Consider the following 20,832-nt stretch of genomic DNA (forward strand, 5'->3'; position numbering starts at 1 on the left):
CTTGAGAAACTGAAACTGTGTGATGTAAAGCAAAAACAACAACTACCAACAAATAAACAAACAGAACAGATTTTTTTTAAATGCCTCCAGTTCAGTTGAAAAATGTAGACAATGCAAAATCAAACAAAAATATCATTCAATCCTATACATACCAACCCTACAATGAGTTTTTCGTCCCTGTAAACCTTTTGTTGTTTCTTTATGTGTAAAATTTCGGAAGATGGGAGCGCTCGAAAGGCACACATAGGAGAGGTAATCAATTGGAGGGAGGTAACTAGCTGCATCGACTTTAATATCCTCCCCTTCTCAGGAGTAGTAGTACCCTTCCTAAGTCTGCACCAGTGGGTCATGGTATAGTATGTAAAAATAAAGTGTCAAATTATGTTAATGTCACTATATAAATGAAGGAGGAATTAATACTAATCCCCCAAAACCAACAACAAAACCTATCCCATCATCTCACATTCTGCACAGTTTGCTATTGGTATCACTCGAATAGTTCGACACAATATAAGTTTAGTTTTTTCCATGAATTTAACACAATGAGAATTAAGATTTGATCATCATTTCCAATCCGTAAGAAACAAAAGCAGTCTTCTTTCAGACTTATGATCAGTTTTTTGTTGTTGTTGTTTTGATTAAGTGAAAAAATCTAATGAATCTATTTTTCCTGGAAAAAATACTGGTTGTTTTCTGAAGACTTTATTGAGGTATTTTTTGGTGTTCTGGCAGGAAATAATAGTTTCATGTTTGATTTCAGTTCAGTTCAATTATTCAAAGAGGCGTCACTGCATTCGGATGAATCCATAAACGCTACAACACATCTGTTAAGCATATATGCCTGACGAGTAGCGTAACCCAACATACTTAGTCAGGCCTTGACCTCAGTTAAAAGTAATTTGAAGAAAAATTCAAGTTCTTCTGCTGAGGCTGAAATTCCACATTTGAAGAGTGATGCTTTTGAATCTGTCTTGGAACAGCCTCCTTACTGACTGAACAAAGTGTTTGTCATTTCTCTCTATCCAGGGTTGCATTCCTGAGAACTTTCCCACATGACCTACGTGCCTCTGGCAAAACTGACTCCTGCGGAAGGGAATGAGGCCCTTACCTATCAGTACTTTTACTGAGCTTTGTCACAAAAACATGAGTTAAATTTTTATGAATGCTTGAAAAGTAAAACCATTTCATGTTATCAGTTTCATGTAGCAGCTTTGGATCTTAAGTATAACAAAACAAAAATTGCAATTAAATTTCCATTAGTGTTTATTCTCTTATCTGTTCAAGAGACTCTGTCAATTCAAGAAAATTTATGTTTGTTGAGAACACAGCTTAACCTGAACCAAACCTCCCCCAAACTGGTCAACGTGAATAATTTAAAGATCCTTCAACAAGTGAATTAATATAAACTAATACATAAGTTGTAACAGGCACAATCTCTGGAGCTCAAAAATAAGGACAAACACAGGATTTTAAAAGAGTTCAGACTTTTTTTTTTTTTAATGTAAAAATACCTTTCCATGTCAAAAACATTTTAAAGAATAATGAAGCAATGTGACACAAAACTGATTCAGAAGGACAGAAGAAGCAGTAAAGAATATTACAAGTCATAATTAGATTATCCATCAGTTAAACAGCTGACATCTTCATATTCAACTAGAGCGTAGAGCCCAGGTTAGGGTCGCCTTCTTGGTGGCTGTTCTGACCACTTTTGCCCTGAGCAACTCCGCTGACCTCACCTCTGATGCTTTGCCACACTGCTACCACCTTTGCTGCCTTCTTCCATTTCACATGCTCTCCTCCCTCCCCTTCTTCACTAATGGTTTTAGACACCACATTTGGGGTGGTGCGAAATCGCATCTTCAACTTCTTCCATCTAATACCTGCACTGAACCGCCACTTCTTTCGTATTTTCAAGCGACCCCCATATGGATCCCGTTTGGTGGGTTTTGGTAAACGGCCATACAGCCAGACGAAGGCCCCAAACGTTATGAAGATGCTGCCACTGGGAATGAAAGCGATCGCCTTCAGCCATAAAGCATACCCCTGGTAGCGAGCATTCATAACTTTGTCGAGTTCAATGTAGCGTTTGCCGGTGATTGGGTCAATGGTGGCGTTGCGATAAGCAAAGGACAGTGTGGTCTGGTTGGCGATTTTAAGGCTGTATTCATCAAGGACGGAGTAAATACGGTTCTTTGAGTCAACGTACTGGCCATAAGTGAAAGGGTCATAAAAAATCTGGTTCTTCCACATGTTGAGATCCAGCAGAATGACGATGAATAGAATGCCATAGTTGAACCACTTACCTAGGAAAACATAAACATGCCATTGTGTTCATGATACTGGAACGCTATGAGCATGGAGTGCATTCAGTGTGTGTGTGTGTGTGTGTGTGTGTGTGTGTGTGTGTGTGTGCATTAGCATGTGCATGTATGTAGGTAGTGGCCTGAAAACTGGTTTGACTTTAACCAATCAGTCAAGCGCTTTCTTGGAAAGTCTGAGGAGCTCAACCTCTCTAAGTGTTGCCAGGAAGGGAAGATTTGTTTCCCCTAAATTGCTATCAGTAGCTGATGCTGTTTGAGTGGATGACTGCTGTCTCTCTCTCTCTCACACACACAGTGACACACATACATGAAGAGCAAAGTAATTTTCATTGCAGTGCATTCAATTTCTTTTTCCGGCTAAAACTTTTTGAGGAGAAAAACAAAAAAAGTAAAGGAAAAGATAACAGTTGTTTCTTTACCTTTGCACTTTTCATTCTAGTGGAATGCTGTTATTTTTTCGTATTACATTTTTTCTCCTCTCTAAAGGGGAAAAAAGTGTGGGCCTTGGCAGCTTCAGTCAACCTGACATCAGGTTCCCAACAGCTGTGACCAAAAAATGCCATACTTTTTCCACAACTTGTCCAGGCCACACTGAACCCTTTCCATACCAAACATAAAGCCACACTGAATCACTGATAATTGGAAAACCTGGTATCTTTGTTCAGTTTTCAACATGTTTTCTTCTTTTTATTTTTTTGTGTGCTTGTTTTCTATTTTATTTTATTTTATTTTTTATCCATTAAGCTCTTTGTTGAAGGGTTATATAAAAATTTCAAGACTTTTCCTGACCTTGAAGGGCTAAAATTATTTCCCAAGACTTTTCCAGACTCCCATGACTGTATGAACCCTGTGACACCCCTCACCTCCTTCCCTCACCTGTGATGTGAATGTGCCAGTACTCCAGCTTTTTCAACACATTGGGGATCTTGATGTGGATGTGCCCCACATTGACACCAGGCAGTTTGATCTCAATGGCTCCAACAAAGTGGGGGAAATCCCAGTCCTGTGTAATTCAAAAGGTTCATGCAGTTCAGTGAGTGAGAGAGAGAGAGAGAGAGAGAGAGAGAGAGAGAGAGAGAGAGAGAGAGAGAATTAATGTGAGGGAAAGTAAGAAAGAGTAAAAAGAGAGACAGAGAGAAACACACACACACACACACACACACACACACACAGAGGGAGAGAGAGAGAGAATGTATGAGAGGGAAAGTAAGAGAGAGAGAGAGAATTAATGTGAGGGAAAGTAAGAAAGAGTAAAAGAGAGACATAGAGAGAAACAGAGAGAGAGAGAGAGAGAGAGAGAGAGAGAGGGAGAGGGAGAGTACAGAAACTGGCAGGCATCATAACTTTCCATGAAAAATGTTCGCTTGCCATAGCTTGTGATATATGCAAAACTGGAGATTAGTTTCATTTTGTAATAGAATGTCCCAAAGTTTATGATCTTAGAAATCAATTTGTTCCTGGAACATGCTTTATGCTTATATTTACACTAAGCATGAACGGGAGTGTGTTTAAAACTGGGAAAATTCAGTAGGAAGGGAAGAGTGTTGTGTGAAATGCGGTCACCTGCATGATGATAAAAACATCCATGACCAGGATGCCGGAGGCCAGGAAGGCCCGTGACAACTCGTCGGTGTACACCAGGTCCTGATTCAGGTGGTCCCAGCTGATGTAGTCAGTGGTGATAATGAAGACAACAGTGAAAGAGGAGGTGAAGACCGTGATCCAGAAGAGGATGATGCGGCGGTAACCTTTGTTCCACCAGCACCGTGGTCTCAATGCCCAGAAGGGGTACAGTTTTTCCTGAAGCATAATGTCCGTCACCTGAAATTGCACACACAGAAAACTGTATGACTGGTATCAATGAAAGTGCCAAAATTCTATGAAAAAGAAATAATACTTCAACAGTAAACTAACTGTAGGAACGTTTATTGCATCCTGTACCCTTTCATTTTAACTGGTATGTGAGGAAAAAAAAATTAAAAAACACAAAAAAGGCAAATTTGGTGCTGACAAAGTACTTCCATGGAAAATTATTTTGATTAAGTTTAAACAGGGACACACACACACACACACACACACACACACACATGATAACAAAAACAGGGATATTACATGGACTCACTTTTTCACATGTGAACCAGTTACCAGTGTTTTAAGTTTCTCAAAAATGGAGTGGTGGCCAACTAGATACAACCCAAGATTGAAATAGTGAGGAACCCTAATTTGATTTAAGCATGGACTGGGATAACACCGCAAACATCCCCACCCCCAGTCCTTCACCAGACACCAAGAGGTGAGTTCTGAATGAGATGATGAACTGTGGTCCTGTGTGCAGCAAACACTTAATGCATACATGTACAAGAATCCATGGCAGTGAGAAAGTTGTTTGATGTACATAAATATGCAGGTAGAAAAAATAGGTAGCATTGCATTATGGCAACTTGCTCTCCCTTATAGATTAGCTTGAATTTCACTCAGAAAATCTAACTAGTGGGTAATACAATTCTTTACAACACATGTGGGAATTTGTCTGGTTAGCTATTACACAGATACAAATTTTTTTAAAAGTGAGCACTAATAAATTATTTGAGGTAAACAACATGTACATTTCATTTAAACAAAACTAGGCATATATTCCGAAGACATAAAGTCCCAAACAGAATCTATTTGAACATGTGATACATCTTATTCCTATTGTCAGTTTTTGTATTTAGATTTTAGTCTTGAGCTTTATTTCTTCTTCCTAGTTCATGGATTGTGACTCTTCACTTACTTAGCTGAGTGTGTGAGACTGAAACCTAATTGACTGACACATGGAACAAATAAATAATGAGTACCCAATGGCAGCTGTCAGTTGCTCTACCCAGGATGGCTGCTCTGTTGTGCAAATGACTGTGTTTGTAAAGTGCTTAGAGCTTCGTCTCCGACTGAGGATAGGCACTGTATCATCCATATCATTCAATCATTCATTAGTAACTAGGATAATCTTTCAGGCTATCTGTGCATGACATGCTGTAGAGCTCTCTCTGTGTGTGTGTGTGTGTGTGTGTGTGTGTTTGTGCATGCAAGAGGAGGAGTTTGTATTATACTCCATGTTTGGTGTTACATATACTTACCACGTTAAACTGATGCAAACTAGGCCTATTGGTTTGCTCTGCTTTGCTCTGCTTGGCCAAATTTCGCGCGGCTAACAGTGAAAAGACAGGCCCGCCCGCTCTCAGCCAATCAAACGCCTCTAAAAGCTATAAGCGCTGAATCATTCCGTGGCCATGAACCAAAATGCCCCATGAGAACCAAGGCGGAGACGCGGGGACGGACGGGCGGGCATTCGAGTTTGACATGGTAAGTATATGTAACACCAAATATGGAGTATAATACAAACTCCTCCTTTTGGTGTCATATACTGTACCATGTCAAACTGATGCAGAATTTAAAGCAAATGGAGGAGGGCAACGCCTACTGGTTCGTATGGGGAGCCCTTGTAACTGAGACGGCAGTGTTAGCCGCGACAAAGGAAATCCCCTTGGAACCGTCAGCCCTGGTCATACGGAAATTCCTGAGGTAGAAGTTGATGAAGGGATTCTCAGACCGCCAGAAGGCTGCCTCCAAGACATGCTGCGTTGGCACTGAGTGCTGGAAAGCAGCCAAAGTAGCTATGGCCCGCACTTCGTGTGCTCTGGGATGAAGACAGCTGATATCCCTGTGTGCATGAGAGTAGGCTCTACGAATGACTTGGGAAACCCAGCAGGAAATGGTGCCTGCAGCGATGTCTTTCTTGTAATTCTCATTGAGGGAGATGAGCAGACGCCTCTGAGAAGAACGCCTATGGCGAGACCTATCCCAATAATATTTGAGACACCGAACAGGGCAGAGGTGCCTATCCGCATCATCTTGGGCAAGAATATCAGACAAAGGTCTGACCCTCAGAGAGGGGGAAGGAACCTCAGGGTCTTGGTTCTTAGCCAGAAACTCTGGAAGGAAACGAATAGTGATGGAACCATCTCTGTGGAAGGCCAGATCTTGTGGCATTCCACTAAGACCATGCAGCTCACTTCTACGACTGCCTGTGGCCAGCCACAGAAGGAAAGTGGTCTTGAGGGTGAGGATGTCAAAAGGAATAGTCCCCAATGGTTGGAAGGGCTGTTTTCGAATGAAATCCAGCACCAGGAACAAGTCCCAGAGGGGCACTCTTCTGGGGTCTCTAGCTTCCTTCCGAGGGGCACCCCTAGCCACCTCTCTGAGCAGGAAATCCGCTTCCAAGGCGGGACCACCTAGCTGTTTACATTGTGGTACAGATGGCAGACCTGTACCCTCACATAGAACTAGCAGACAGAATGAGAACCGAGGAGCAGAGAGCCAGAAAGTTGGCCAGCTGCATGCTCGTAGGGTTCGTAGGGGGAATGCCCTGAGCTGTACACCACCGCAACCATTTCTTCCAGCGAAAGTCATACAAAGTCTCCGTTCCCTGCCTCCTTGCTCTGGTGACTATGGAGAGGAGGTGAGAGGAGGCACACCCCTGGGTCAGTGCAGCCGACACAGAGGCCGACCGAGGGGTCGAGGACTTCAATGGAGATGCTGACAGTTCCGACCGCACAGCAGCCATGCGTGCTGGTGGAGCAGTTGAGGATTGGAATGAGGAGTGCCCGAGCAAGGCTGCCTCAGCAGATGAGATTTGGTTTCAAGTTCCAGGGGTGGAAACATGTGTCAGGGACTGAAGGTCCGGAAACCAGGTCTGGGCTGGCCATTTCGGCGCAATGAGGATCAGCTGCGGGTGTTCCAATCTGTCTTTCCGTATCACCTTGGACAGAATTGGAAAGGGAGGAAACGCGGAGGCAATCAGACTGCTCCAGTCTAGAGAGAGAGCATCCACTGCCCACGCTTCTGGGTCGGCAACCGAAGAGATGTAAGTGGGAAGTCTCTTGTTGAACAAGGTCCACCATCGGCCGAAACCACTGTTCCCACACCCACTGAAGGCTGTCCTTGTCCAGGGTGCACTCTGTGCGTATGACACTCTTGGACCTGCTGAGAGCATCTGCCAAGATGTTGGTTTTTCCCGCTAAGTGTCTCGCTGAAAGTGGAATGCCCTTGCTGTGGCACCAACGGAGGAGAGCCTCGGTCCGCATGGAGAGGTCTGCCGAGTGCGCTCCCCCCCATTTGTTCACATAACATGCGACCGTCGTCTTGTCTGTGAACAAGCGGATGGTCTTGCCAGTGGCCTCCCCCATGAAGTGCAGGAGAGCCCTGCGGACTGCCTCCAGTTCCAGAACATTGATGTGGCATAGGCGCTCCTCCGGGGACCAAGTCCCTGCTGCATGGAGTGAGTCCATGTGGGCTCCCCAGCCCAGGGAGGAGGCGTCTGTGAAGAGTGCCACCTGAAGAGTAGGTGGGGCTATGGGCACTCCCTGTGTCCGAAGGGGGGTGATTAACCACTCTGATATCACCTCGAGGAACCACTCGCCCAGACATAACTGGGTATCCCATGGCTGAGTGCTCTGGGACCGGCGTAACCTCAGTGCCCTCTGGAGAGGGCGCTTGAGAACCCTGTCCCGGGGAATGAGAGGTGCCGTGGACTCCATCATGCCCAAGAGGGAAGAAAGTGTCCATGCTGTATCTTGGGAGGAGTGGCGCCAGTGGCTGAGGAAACCTGCCAGACGGTCCCAGTGATCTGGCGCCAGAGAGACTATCATGGACCGCGTGTCAAATCTCATCCCTAAGAAGTCGAAGGACTGACGTGGGGACAGATTGCATCTCTGCTGGTCCCTGAGGAAGCCCAGTTGGGAGCAAAGGTCTAGAAGTCTGGCCGTATGACTCAGGCACAGGGCCTGCGACTGGGCCAGGATAAGCCAGTCGTCCAGGTACACACAGAGACAAAAGGATTCCGAGCGGACGATGGACACCAATTCCCGCACCACCTTGGTAAACAGGAAAGGGGCAAGAGACAGACCAAATGGGAGGGCCAGGAACTGGAACCCCTTGTCCCTCCACACGAACCTCAGGTACCGACGGGATGCCGAATGGATGAGTATATGAAAATAAACATCTTCCCGATCGATAGAGGTAGGCCAATCACCTTGTTGGATGGTCTCCCGAATCTGTGCCTGTGTGTCCATCTTGAATTTGATTTTGGGGAGGAATTTGTTGAGGGGGGACAAGTCCAAAACTGGTCTCCACCCTCCCAAGACCTTTGGAATCACCAACAACCAGCCGTAAAAACCGGGGCCCGGGTCCGAGAGTTGAGATATAGCCCCATGAGGAGTGGGTGCGATATCTCTTTTTCTAGGACGCTCTCCTGCTCCGTCGAGCTGGGCACCTAAGGAGGAGGAGTGGATCTTAGAGGGGGGCGGCCCTCCACCCAAGACAGCATGTACCCCGACTCTAGCACCGACATAATCCCGTCGTTGAATCCCAGAGCACACCACTGATGTGCATGCCGGGACAAGTTTCCTACTTGGAGGGGCTGAACGACTGGCGGTGCTGAATCGGGGCCCAGTCATTGGGGGTGCTGCCTTCTGGCCTTGGGCATGGCCGGTCGGCTTGGACGGACATAAGGTGGTTTAGTCCTCTGCCACTGATTCTGCACACGCTGCTTTGACTTAGGCGGCATGGTATATGGAGGGGCCCTGGTGGCCGGTCTCTTCAATGGCATAGAACCCTGGAGCCCATGAGAGGTGTGGGCCAAATATGAGGCCACCTCCCTGTTTGTCTCTGCCCTGTGGCTGACAAAATGGGGCGGGAACTGGCCGAAGAGGGAGTGCTGCTGTGCTGGGATGGACCGCATGAGACCAGATGCTACCCTATTGCCAAAAGCGTGTAACCTCTGGTCGGTGAAGAGGCCAGGCGGGACAGAGGAAGGAGACCCCGTGTCCTGATTAACCGGACACTGTTTCCACAGCTCATTGGCCCTGTGGAGGAACGCGTCGAAGGTGTACGCCATGGAAACCTCGAGGAGGCAGCGGCGGGCCAATTTGTCCCACTCTGCTAACGTTTTAAAGGATAGGGTAGCTGAAGTGGGGAAGGTGATGTGTACCAGGACCACACCCCTCCCTTGGAGGAATCTTTAAGGAACTTTCCCGGGGAAAAGGCGCCCGGGGCAGAGAGGGACTCCCTGCCTGGAGGAGGGATGGAAGCAGCACACCTGACAGTACGGGCTGGCTTATTAAGCCATTCCTGCGCCATTTCTGGCACTCTGAGTCGCCTTGTGGTTCTGGAGTTAGAGTCACATGGCGTAAGGAGGGTCAAGGGTAACAAAGTAGCCTGAGGGACTGATTCGGCATACGTGACCCTATTGGGGAGGGTCAGTTCGAGCTCGGCAAAGTCCGAGTTTGGTTCACGCTGGTCCCTAGGGAGGCCCAAGCTCAATCTGTCCCCCCTGGGATGTGGGCGAAGAGTGCTCATCTGCTTGTTCGTCCTCATCTGAAGACAGGGGCTCCCACTCTTGTTCGCAGTCCATCCCCTGCTGGGTGCCATCCCAAGTGGATGTACCCACTGGGGCGTCCTGTGAGCTGTGGTCAGCCCAGCGGGATGAGCTGGGACGATCCCGAGCCAGGACCATGGCCACCGCTGTTATGTCCTTGACACCTGAAGCGGGTGGGGAGCGTGTGGACCGTAGGTCCAACCATGCTTGGGATGGTGGGTGCCACCTCTTGAGAGGGCGTCCCTGGATGCAAGAGGGACCCACGGGTGCTGTGAGGGGACAAACACCCACTCATCTCACTGTAGGACCGAGGGCTGGGCAGGTGGGAACCGCAGGCTCCCCCGGCCGAGTAGGGCCCCTCAGCCGCCGTCGGTCCTGACAAGAAGGCCGTTGTGACCGTGGAGGTCACCTGTGGGTTGACAGAGACCCGATTTGTGGACAGAGTGGCAATATTGGTCGAGGAGCTCGACCTGACCGACAAGGAGTCGATCCTACTTGTCGGGGCTGTGTGTGTCTGGTTGGGTCAGGTGGGGAGCGGACAAGGGGCTGGCCCTTGGTACTCCCGGCAACCCAGCGTGCACCATAGGTGCACCCCAGTATGGGTAGAATGGGGGTAACTACCCGTGGGCACCAGACGAGCGGGCTGACTGCCCGGAACCGCCTGACACGCGCGGGCCTCCCCCAGCAGGGGAGACTGGCCGGATAGCGGGAAGACCTGCAGAGCAGGTTGCCACGCGCCCCGAATCCCCTCCCGTGGGGAGACTGGGGTGGCTTGGCCCGGGGTGGGCAAAGTAGAGATCCCCCCCCGGAACCAACTTTTTCTCCCCCACCAAAAGGAGGTGGGGGAGGGGGGTCGACAGAGAAGGGAGGAGGGGGAACAACAATGGGGCCCGTGAGGGCCGTCTCCGAGTGGGGACTCGGGTAATGGCCGGGCGCGGCCTCCCCTTGGGAGTTCGCGCCTAGCTGCGAGTCTCCACCGCCAGGAGAGGACTTGCCATTCCCCCCTCTCCCTGCCTCGCGCTGGGACACCTCGGGAGGCGACGCTCGTACCTCTTTTCCCCACGGTCCCCTTCATGACCGTTTTACTGGTACGAAAGTCGCCTCCGCGATCAGCGTCTAACGACGCATCACCGCAGTCCGTATCGGGAGGAATCATGAGCTCCAGGCCTGGGAGAGTCTCTTGCCGAGTCTCAATCCCAGCAACATGATCCCTGCCTTCGTGGTATGGCACACGAGGCATGGAACCCGCGCTTAGGCACCCAGCGAAAATCCGACCCCCAACAGAGAAAGGAAAGACAGGATTGACTTAGAGGCAGAAAAAAACGAACGAATCGAGGGTGCCGAGTCGAATCGAGTACACAGAATGTAAGAATACAATAAACACAAGCCGCATGCAACAAAATAAGGCCAAAAGGATACGCTTAATAGCCGAAAAAAGCGTAAGACGAGACAGAGCGTAAACCTGACAAGATGGCGTGGAGAGCCTTGGCCAAAGGAATGATTCAGCGCTTATAGCTTTTAGAGGCGTTTGATTGGCTGAGAGCGGGCGGGCCCGTCTTTTCACTGTTAGCCGCGCGAAATTTGGCCAAGCAGAGCAAAGCAGAGCAAACCAATAGGCCTAGTTTGCATCAGTTTGACATGGTACAGTATATGACACCAAATGTGTGTTTGTGTGTGTGTTTGTGCATGCAAGTGTGTGTTCGTGTGTGTGTGTTTGTGCATGCATGTGTGTGTGCAAACAGAATTTTAAGAAACCCAACAGACTAGACTATTGTGTCACTGTTAACTGCAAATCGTGGATCATCTCACCATCCACGCTGTAAAGAAATCCCCACACCATGTGCCTGTAGCAGCTGCCTTGGTGAAGTCCTGATTGGAGATATTCATGTAGGAAGAGATGTGATAATCAATGGTGGCATTGCCCCCAATCCACAAGAAAGCATTGTAGACATAGGAGAAAATATAAAGGCTCATGATGGTGCAGAAGAAGATGGTCATCCAGGATCCTTTCTCATTAGAAAACATCTTCAGACGGAAGATTTTATCTGAAAGAGGATTGATTGTTTAGTTTTTGTTTGTCATTCCGTTCGGTTATTAATCAGATGAGTGCACCTGTGTGTGTGTGCATGTGTGTGTGTGTGTGTGTGTGTGTGTGTGAACAGAACAGAATAGAATAGATTTTATTGTCATGAAACCGTAAGGTTTATAAAACACAAGTGCAATGGTAAATGAATGAATGAATGAAAAACACACAATTAATCAATCAGTTAATGCAATAAATTGCAGCAGCGTTCATAAACAAATTTTCCTAATCTTGTTTGTATATATTCATCATCTGTTAGCATCACCTGACTGGGAATATTTCCTGTGTTATTCAAATTTTGAATATCTTTTAAAAATTGTTGTCTTAAGGTTTTATATTTAATACAACGATCAAGAAGATGGATTTCATCTTGTTGCACAATCTGTCTTCTTGTGGAATATTTAAATATCTACTTTTCTCAATCTTTAGGTCATGCGCACTTATTCTGAGTTTTGTTAAAGCTTGTCTGTGTTTTGTATCTGGTATATTTAAAAGATAGGTTTCAGTTTTGAATTCTGCTACAATCGCATTGTAAAATTTTAGCTTTAATGTTTTTTCTCTTTTATCTTTCCAGTATTTGATATATTCATTTTCTAATTTATTTTTATATACGACATATTTCAGTCTATGTATGCTGAATGTGAATTAGTTTTTCCAAATGTGATCAAGGCCTATAATTTTGAGTATCTTTCAAACAAATATCAACCATGGGGAAGTTTATTTTCTTGCTGGTACATGGACTTATATAATTTGTTGATGAGGAAGTTTCTGGTAATTGAATTATGTGAATCCAATATGTAATAATTTGGTATATTATCTTTAAACTTATTGGGAATCTGCCCAATTCACCTATCACAGGAAGCACCATGTGTATGTGTGTGTGTGTGTGTGCATGTGCGCGCATGCGTGTCCGTGTGGCATGTGTGCATGAATTTGTGTGCGTGCGTGCGTGCGTGCGTGCGTGCGTGTGTGGAGGCTGAGCATTATGATCTGTGTACAAATGTATGAATGCTTCTGCATGTGTGTGAGTTGTTAATTGTAGAGTCACAGACATACACAACAATAACTTTATCACACTGAAATAACATCATAAACTGAAAGCAACAAAAAACAACAACAACAAAACAACCCAAAGCAAAAAACACAAGACTGTCAACACCTAAAAAGGTAGTATTCATCATTACACCAGACAGTACAAAATAGGTGTATGCGCTGACACTGCTATCCTCACCCAATCCTACCATTGTCACAATTCACTTTCATGAAATTCATCAATTCACTTTCATCAAATTTTGTACAAATTAGCAGACACTGTGTATCCTAATCATATGCAAAATTGCTGAGGAAGAGTTATCATCACATTTCAGAAAACAGACAAGAAAAGGAAAGCACACACAAAGCAACAAACCAATCCAATAATCAAAAATCTAAACTATGAGCATGACATACAACGAATAAAAACCACACACAAACTTACTGAACAGGAGTGTGTGGATGAGCATTTTCCCTGCCACCATGCCCGCTATGATCCCAACAAGCCACAAAACTACTTTCAAGCAGCTCCATGCATTTGGAGCATAGCGTGTGAAGATGAAGGTGAAATCATTGCCTATGATAGGGGTGTTGCACTCCATTTTACTTTCTACTATTGGGTCCTCCGCATAGATAAAGAAGTTGCAGAAGGTCACAAAATAAGCAATGAAGAGCCGGATATACGGGTGCTGGAAATAGTAGCGGAAGTCGCTCTCCATGTAGAATGAGAAAGCACTGAGAGCATCTGTTACATCTCTTCCTGCCAAGTTGATGTCTCCTGGTTTCAAACTGTGCCGGGCGAAGAACTCTGTGGCAGGCAGCCCAGCCATCAAGCACACAGCATCAGTCTTAGATGGATCTGCCTCATTGATAGTTTCCACCTCTGCTTTTGGTGCCACCACCATGTCCACACTGGAACTGAGAGAGACAGTTTCCTCCACTGTGTGCCCTGAGGGAGCACCATAGCGTGTGCTTTTTTCTTTTGACAAGTCCACCGCGCTACCTCCCTGACACCCTGCAGAGGACCCAAGTAACAGGCGTAAGGACCAGGGTGTGTTTTTCTCCTTCTGGGTCAGCTCTTTTACCATGTGCCCACAGAAAACACCATCGTGTATCCTTCTTTCAAGTGAAATGTCCACTGAGCTACCTTTCAGAGACTCTTCAGAGGATGAATGTGACAGCACCAAAGATGGTGGCGTGTTTTTCTCCTTTTGGGTCAGCTGTTGAGATGATCGTTCTTCTTCATCACCTGCCTGAAATGGTAAACAATATAATATTTTTGTACTTAAAAAAAAGTAGTTTTTGTCTGTCTTCTCCGGTTGTATACATAATACGTAACTGATAGATTGGTTCTATTACTGTGACAGCCAATTTATATCTTGATGTGTTCTCTCAAGGCAAGGCAACAAGTTTATTTCACATGCCCCCTGGGAGTGTTGAAACAGTACACACATACATCTTTTACATATACCATATAAATAAAAATGATGAAAAAAAAACAAACATAAAAGCTAACTTTAGCAAACAAGCAAATACAAATCAATAAGTCAACTTTCCTTAATAATTGAATAATAATGCAAAAAAAATTCACAAATCAACATTTGAACGCGTAAATTTTCCATAGTACTTGACTATATTAATATGAATAGACAAAATTCTATTGAAAAGAAATATGTATGGAAGAGGCAAGGGATTTCTATGTTAACAGTATACTCTTTTGAGTTTTTTTTCTTTCTGAAGACAAGTAGAATTTCATGGAGTTTGGGTGTGTTCTATTGTATGCAGGCAAACATTTTTGTTAAATGTTAAAAAAAAAGAAGAAGAAGAAGAAAAAAAAGGGTGTCGTGGGTGGAGGGCACACAAAAACTCTCTCTCTCTCTCTCTCTTGAATCCACAATTGTTTCCATGGTGTACTGTTACATTTCTTTACTTCTTGCTTAGACAGAAACAAAATGACTTAATTTTTTATTTCTTGATTATTATCTTGACATGGATTGATATCCCCCTCTCTCTCCCTCTCACTTTGTTGGTCTGTCTACCTGCTCTCTCTGTCTTTCTCTCTCTTTGCCTAGCTCTGTTTTCTCTTCACAAACACACACACACACACACACAACCTATATTCCCCCTCCATCTCTTTTATTCTTCTGATGGTGATATACTGATTGCCTTATGTTTTCACGTATGTGTGCATACATATCTATTAGTATATATTTATTTCATTTGATTAACATGCATTATTATTCTCATATAGTGTCATCTCTGTTTTTGCCTATTTTTCTATGTCTGTCTCTCTACATCTCTCTCCCTCAAACTCTTTATTGCTCCTACAAATGGCGTGTTTTTTTATTACTTTTTTTTTTTAAACATGTGTATGCCTATTCCTGTTCAAATTCTTATTGTTTGGTCAATATCTTGATATATATTTTCTTAGTAATTTTCTTTCATGATAGTCACCAAATAATTTGTGCACTCGAAACCCCATCAATCACATCATGTCAGTATTCACTCTGGCACTTGCCAAACAAGTAAACAGTCAACACATGCTAGCAAATCCAGACTGTCAACAGATATTTGGATTTCGGAGATTTGCCAGAAAACAAAAATCTGACAAGTGACCACCCACTGGTGTGCGTGGCTGACTGACTGATTTTGTGCCAGCGCTTCCTGTCCCATCTCTATCTGTTTAGTTTAACCTACACAAGGCCTATCTATCATATCAATGGAAATGCGTGTCACTTCCTCTTTTAACTAAAATGATAAATATGTAACCATTTTGTCCATCGCACTGCACACAAAACATTGACTGCTTGGTGCTAAAATACATTCAAAACTATAAGTTGATCTGCATCTGGGTCTAAAAGTGAAGCCAACAACTCACTCTGCACCCTAATCTCGAAACGCGTTGTTACCGTTTTCCTTGTGAATATCAGCCCCGGGCCAAAAATCGCAAAAACTTTGCAATTACTGACATCATCGAACCCACCAAGAAGTTAAAATAAATTAATGACAAACTCTCAAACAGCTGTGCACGCATTTTTCGCATACCCCCCCATACGGGAGGTCAAAACCACTTCGGACAGCATGGAGTAGGAAGAACTTGGATCGTTGATCTAAGCTAGGGTTAACATATCTCGTAGGCTTGCCAGGAGCCTTGTTTTCGTGACTTACTGTGACCCCTTCGCTGCATGAGTACGTCTCGCGGTCGCACACTCCGTCATGCTGGATGTCACACACTCCGACCGTTCCCACTCCGTCATGCTGGATGTCACACACTCCGACCGTTCCCACTACATCAGGCTGGATGCCTGCATACACAGCCACTCGCGGTGTCTCGTCTGCTTTCAAGCTGGGCTCTGGACCCCTCCCATCCTCGTTCGTTGTCTTTTTCGTGATGGCATTTTTCTCGTTTTCTATATTTTTACGAGGACGCATCGTCAAGATCTTTAAAGGTAAATAACTTCACGGAAGAATGATTAAAAAACATTACACGAGTGTGCTCCCTTCTCTCTCTCTCTATATCTCTGGAATGGGCTTTTAAAAGTTGAGTTGGTCTAATCTTCCGTGGAATGTGTGTAAATGCATATGTGGAGAATTTATCACTAGCAAACACATAGTATTTGAATATTAGATTTTGAAATCGTTTTTACCAAACTTTTCGGAAAGTTCACTTGAATGTATTTTTGACAATTCCAAGATGTTATCTGCTATTGCAGCCGGTTTGATGCACAGTCCAATAGGACATTAGTTATAGTTGTTATATTTGTGACGGGGTGGTAAGGTGGTGTTGGAGAAGGTGAAGACAGGTAGAAGGTGTTAGCAGAAGAGAGCTGCAGCCAGGCAAGGTAGACTCGGGAAGGCAGTGCGCTGGTTTTCTTCTTTTATTCTTTCATTCTTCCAGGCCAGGAGAGTTCTCTCTTTGTCTGGCACTCGCTCACTCCTTATATTCTGTCCCGCCGAACCGCAAAGCCAGCGCCGCGAAGCAACTCACGAAACCGGCCCTCCGCGAGCCTTGAGGGGCCAAGCTTGTGTTTGTTTGACCAATTTTAGCGGTTTCTGACTTTCGGCTCGGGGAACTAACATAGACATATTATATATCACACAAAACTACAAGAGACGAGCATTTTCTTAAGCTAAACCATTTTCTACAAAATTAATGTAGTTAAAAACTGTAAACAAAAAGAGTCACTGAATGAACGAGCTTTTAACGAGTTCATGTATCATTTTTGTACATTACAACAATTAATACGTCGCGATATGTAATATAATTGCAACAGTTAAGTAACTGAACATTCTGAATTTCCAACTATATAAAAATCATCTATAAAATCTGCTTCTAGAGTAAAGATTTTTTATGTAAAAATTCAAGAGAAAACTCAGCGGACAGCTCCCGTGTCGGCACCGCTTGGCGGTGCTTTTGGCACTTGTGATCGACAATGAAATACTTCGTTTAAACCAACTACAACACAATTATACATGCACGATACTAATCAGATTGATAACAGAAATGCAAACATCTGCAAGACACGATATAAAAATGTGTAGGTATTGTAAAAACGCATTTTGCTCAAATCGGCACTGACGAATTCCAATGGCTTGAAGAAGAGATAGTTTTGTGGCGCCGAAATGCCGTCAGACATTTCGTACCATCGCATGCCTATAACTTAGGTGTACACGGAAAGCAGTACACGAGAAGAAGGCTTAATCATTTACATTTTAATGCAAATTCTAAATTCCACGGCAACTATATCGATTTATAGAAAACGAAGGTATTTTATATGTTTCAACTGAGTGGATTTCGAAGATCGCGCCAAAACTCATTCATATAAATATTAGTTTAAAAAAGTTATAGGCTTTCTGGCCAAATGATATCATTACAGTTGAGAAGTATGATCGTTCTGAAGTTCCATAACACAAAACTATAATCTCATCTACAAGGAAGTGTTTATAATTTAACAAATTGATGAAAATCATAATACGGTTCCCTGTAAAGGGAGATAACTTGTGACCGATTTACAACTTCCTTAGTGACCTTCGGCGAGTCACAAACGTCGTCTGCTAAGCTGGCCCAACGAAGATCGTAGCCAACCCGGCTACATATTTGTTTGATGTTAGCTTTTTATCTTCCATTTCTTTCCAACGTTCACACACACACACACACACACACACACGGCACACACACACACACATCCCCGTTCACTGGGGGGTTCTCCCACTGACTCCCCCTTTTCTTCCGTCTAATATTACTTAAAGTGGAAAGATGTTAAATTGAAGACTACTGTTCGCTCAGTTTGATTTTCTGGTCAAACTTGAGAGAAAGGGCGACACTGGGATTCGCGAACCGCCGGAGACCCTAACGTGCACTGCATTGACAGATAAGCGCCTTACAGTACCCATCAGTTATGCCACCTTCCTTCGAAAAGAGAGAAATAGGTTAAATAAACAATAAAGTCTCACTGAGAATGTCGTGGGTGTGCGCACACCTATACTCGCCACATTACCTTGCGTGCTGGTCGTCGTGGGAGACCTCAGCTCTCTCCTGTATGTGTGCCACGCGTGGTGCGCTGCTGTTTGTACAGGACGCCATTCTTTTCTGTCCCGGGTGCCAGCTAGAGCTCTGCATGCCTTTGCCCCCACGAGCCTCTTCTCGCTCTCTCTATACAAATACATTTTATTAATCACCTTGTTTGCCGCTGGGAATCTTGCCCGAGTTTCAACTTTGCGATATTTCAGAACTTACTTTGCACGCCGTAGCCAGAATGTAAATAATTTCAGGAAACAGTATGACCGAGAACTGCTTTTGATCAAAAGTCGACATGTCTAAAATTTCTTCTTCTTCTTCGTTCGTGGGCTGCAACTCGCACGTTCACTCGTATATACACGAGTGGGCTTTTATGTGTATGACGGCTTTTACTCCGCCATGCAGGCAGCCGTACTCCGTTTTCGTCAGTGTGTGTGCATCCTGGGTATGTTCTTGTTTCTATGACCCACCGAATGCTGACATGGATTACAGGATCTTTGACGTGCGTATTTTGACATTCTGCTTGCGTATACACACGAAGGCGGTTCAGGCACAAGCAGGTCTGCACATATGTTGACCTGAGAGATTTGAAAAATCTCCACCCTTTACCCACCACTGAGGCGCCGGTTACCGTGGAGATTCCGAACCGGGGACCCTCAGATTGAAAGTCCAGCGTTTGACCACTCGGCTATTGCGCCCGTCGTCAGTCTAAAATTAATAATCTGTATTTCTTGGGGGGAGGGAATTGGATAGCATTTCTTGGAGAACTTGAAAAAATGTATATCTTGAAAGTGGTTCTTGTTCCTTATATTCCAGCCGACCGCACATGGCCATACCAGGACTGTCAAACCATACAAATGCTCAACCATATCAACACAAAACTGTCACGTCTACACACATACACACACACAAAAACCAACCTCCCCACACACACCTCCCCAAAACACACACAAACACAAACCCACAAACACAGTTCATGATACAGTATCCCAACCATTTAACTCCTTACAGCAAATAAGACTAGGCCATGCTGACTGAGGACGCCAGCCATTCCGTCCGCTTCATCTATCACATGATCCCCAGATTTTTTTTTTAATCGTAAAAAACGAAAAAAACCGAAAAAAAAACAATACTTCAAAGCCAAACAAAAAATACATTAAAAAGGTCCATATAGACATATAACACTGCAGAATGGGCAGCTTGTGCCCATCCCAGTGTTAACAATCTCACTACCTAATCGCCAGATCAAAGCAGCACAGATAGTACATCATAGACCGCGGAAAAGAGAAAAAAAAAATGTCAAGGCTTGCTTGAAAAAAGAAAGGAGAATGGACTGGGAAGGCAGGTAAAGGACACAACAGTGAAGAAAGAAAATGGCAGAAACAAAGAGAGAAATAGAAAAGAGGAAATTTCTAACAGAATTTCAGAAGGCGGGGATGCTATTTATACTGAAAGACCCACGGCATTCCCACGGGGGAACAATTTGAAAGCATTGATCGTAGATCTTGGCTGGAATGGAATTTTGGAGCATAGCGTGTGAAGATGAAGGTGAAATCACTGCCTATGATAGGGGTGTTGCACTCCATTTTACTTTCTACTATGGCAAACTTCTGTAGAAAAAATCAGCTCTGATAGGTACACAAATATACATGCATGCACTCAAGGTATGACTAAGCGCGTTGGGTTATGCTGCTGGTCAGGCATCTGCTTAGCAGATGTGGTGTAGCGTATATGGATTTGACCAAACGCAGTGACGCCTCCTTGAGCCACTGATACTGATACTGATACTGATAGTGAGCGGATGTTGTAAAAGTTAATATGAAATACAATTTTCCTCAATTTCACGCCAGTATTTGTTGAAACACACTGACAGCAAATGTAAGATCAGATATAATCTTTTTAACCGAGTGATAGTTCTAAGGGAAATAAATCATATAAACAGCGTTTGCTTTCCCTTTCTACAATGCTGTTTCAGCCATTATAATAATTAATGAGTCAAGTTTCGGTTTCAGTTTCTAAATTAGACGTCACTGCGTTCGGACAAATCCATATACGCTACACCACATCTGCTAAGCAGATGCCTGACCAGCAGCATAACCCAACGCGCTTAGACATACCTTGAGTGCATGCATGTATATTTGTGTACCTATCAGAGTGGATTTTTTCTACAGAAGTTTGCCAGTGGGCAGCACTGTCATTTTCTGAGGTTCTTTTTCAGTGCGCCAAGTGCGTGCTGCATACAGGACCTCTGTTTATCGTCTCATCCGGCGCTCAGGTCGCTTTTCCAGAAAGGGCGACAGCAGGATTCCAACCCAGACTCACGTACTCTGTATTGGCAGATGAGCGTCCCCACAAACCCCTAAATCTGCAACTTCCTCCTAAAGCCAGAAGAAGCCGATCACTTAGTCCCCAGATTTCAGCTGCATAAAAAATATGTAAGTAAAGATTTTGTTTGTACGTCGAA

The 20,832-nt window shown here is 44.7% G+C and overlaps 1 protein-coding gene across 3 annotated transcripts; it reads right to left on the reverse strand.

Moving 5' to 3' along the window:
• Nucleotides 1-15: 15 nt before the first annotated feature.
• Nucleotides 16-18,447, reverse strand: LOC143286814 (transmembrane protein 117-like). 3 transcript variants are annotated; one of them, XM_076594620.1, is made up of 6 exons: nt 18,349-18,447; nt 13,296-14,103; nt 11,545-11,780; nt 3,885-4,142; nt 3,198-3,324; nt 16-2,303 (listed from the first exon to the last, which is right to left on the reverse strand). In XM_076594620.1, the coding sequence occupies exons 2-6, from the start codon at nt 13,936-13,938 to the stop codon at nt 1,654-1,656; spliced, it is 1,914 nt and encodes a 637-aa protein (XP_076450735.1). In that variant the 5' UTR covers nt 13,939-14,103; nt 18,349-18,447; the 3' UTR covers nt 16-1,653. The 3 variants fall into 3 exon arrangements, with proteins under 3 accessions (XP_076450735.1, XP_076450733.1, XP_076450734.1); XM_076594618.1 differs by lacking the exon at nt 18,349-18,447 and adding an exon at nt 16,019-16,866; XM_076594619.1 differs by lacking the exon at nt 18,349-18,447 and adding an exon at nt 15,729-16,001.
• Nucleotides 18,448-20,832: the final 2,385 nt, after the last annotated feature.

This window comes from Babylonia areolata, chromosome 10, assembly GCF_041734735.1.
Source record: "Babylonia areolata isolate BAREFJ2019XMU chromosome 10, ASM4173473v1, whole genome shotgun sequence".
Lineage (NCBI taxonomy): Eukaryota > Metazoa > Mollusca > Gastropoda > Neogastropoda > Buccinidae > Babylonia > Babylonia areolata.

Bases quoted from the DNA above. Each gene is read 5' to 3' on its own strand.
- LOC143286814 (XM_076594618.1), bottom strand. From the start codon at position 16,282: ATGCGTCCTCGTAAAAATATAGAAAACGAGAAAAATGCCATCACGAAA. The intron at 14,104-16,018 runs GTAAGTCACGAA...TTACCATTTCAG, and splicing joins CATGCAGCGAAGGGGTCACA to GCAGGTGATGAAGAAGAACG. The intron at 2,304-3,197 runs GTGAGGGAAGGA...ATGTTTTCCTAG, and splicing joins CTGGCACATTCACATCACAG to GTAAGTGGTTCAACTATGGC.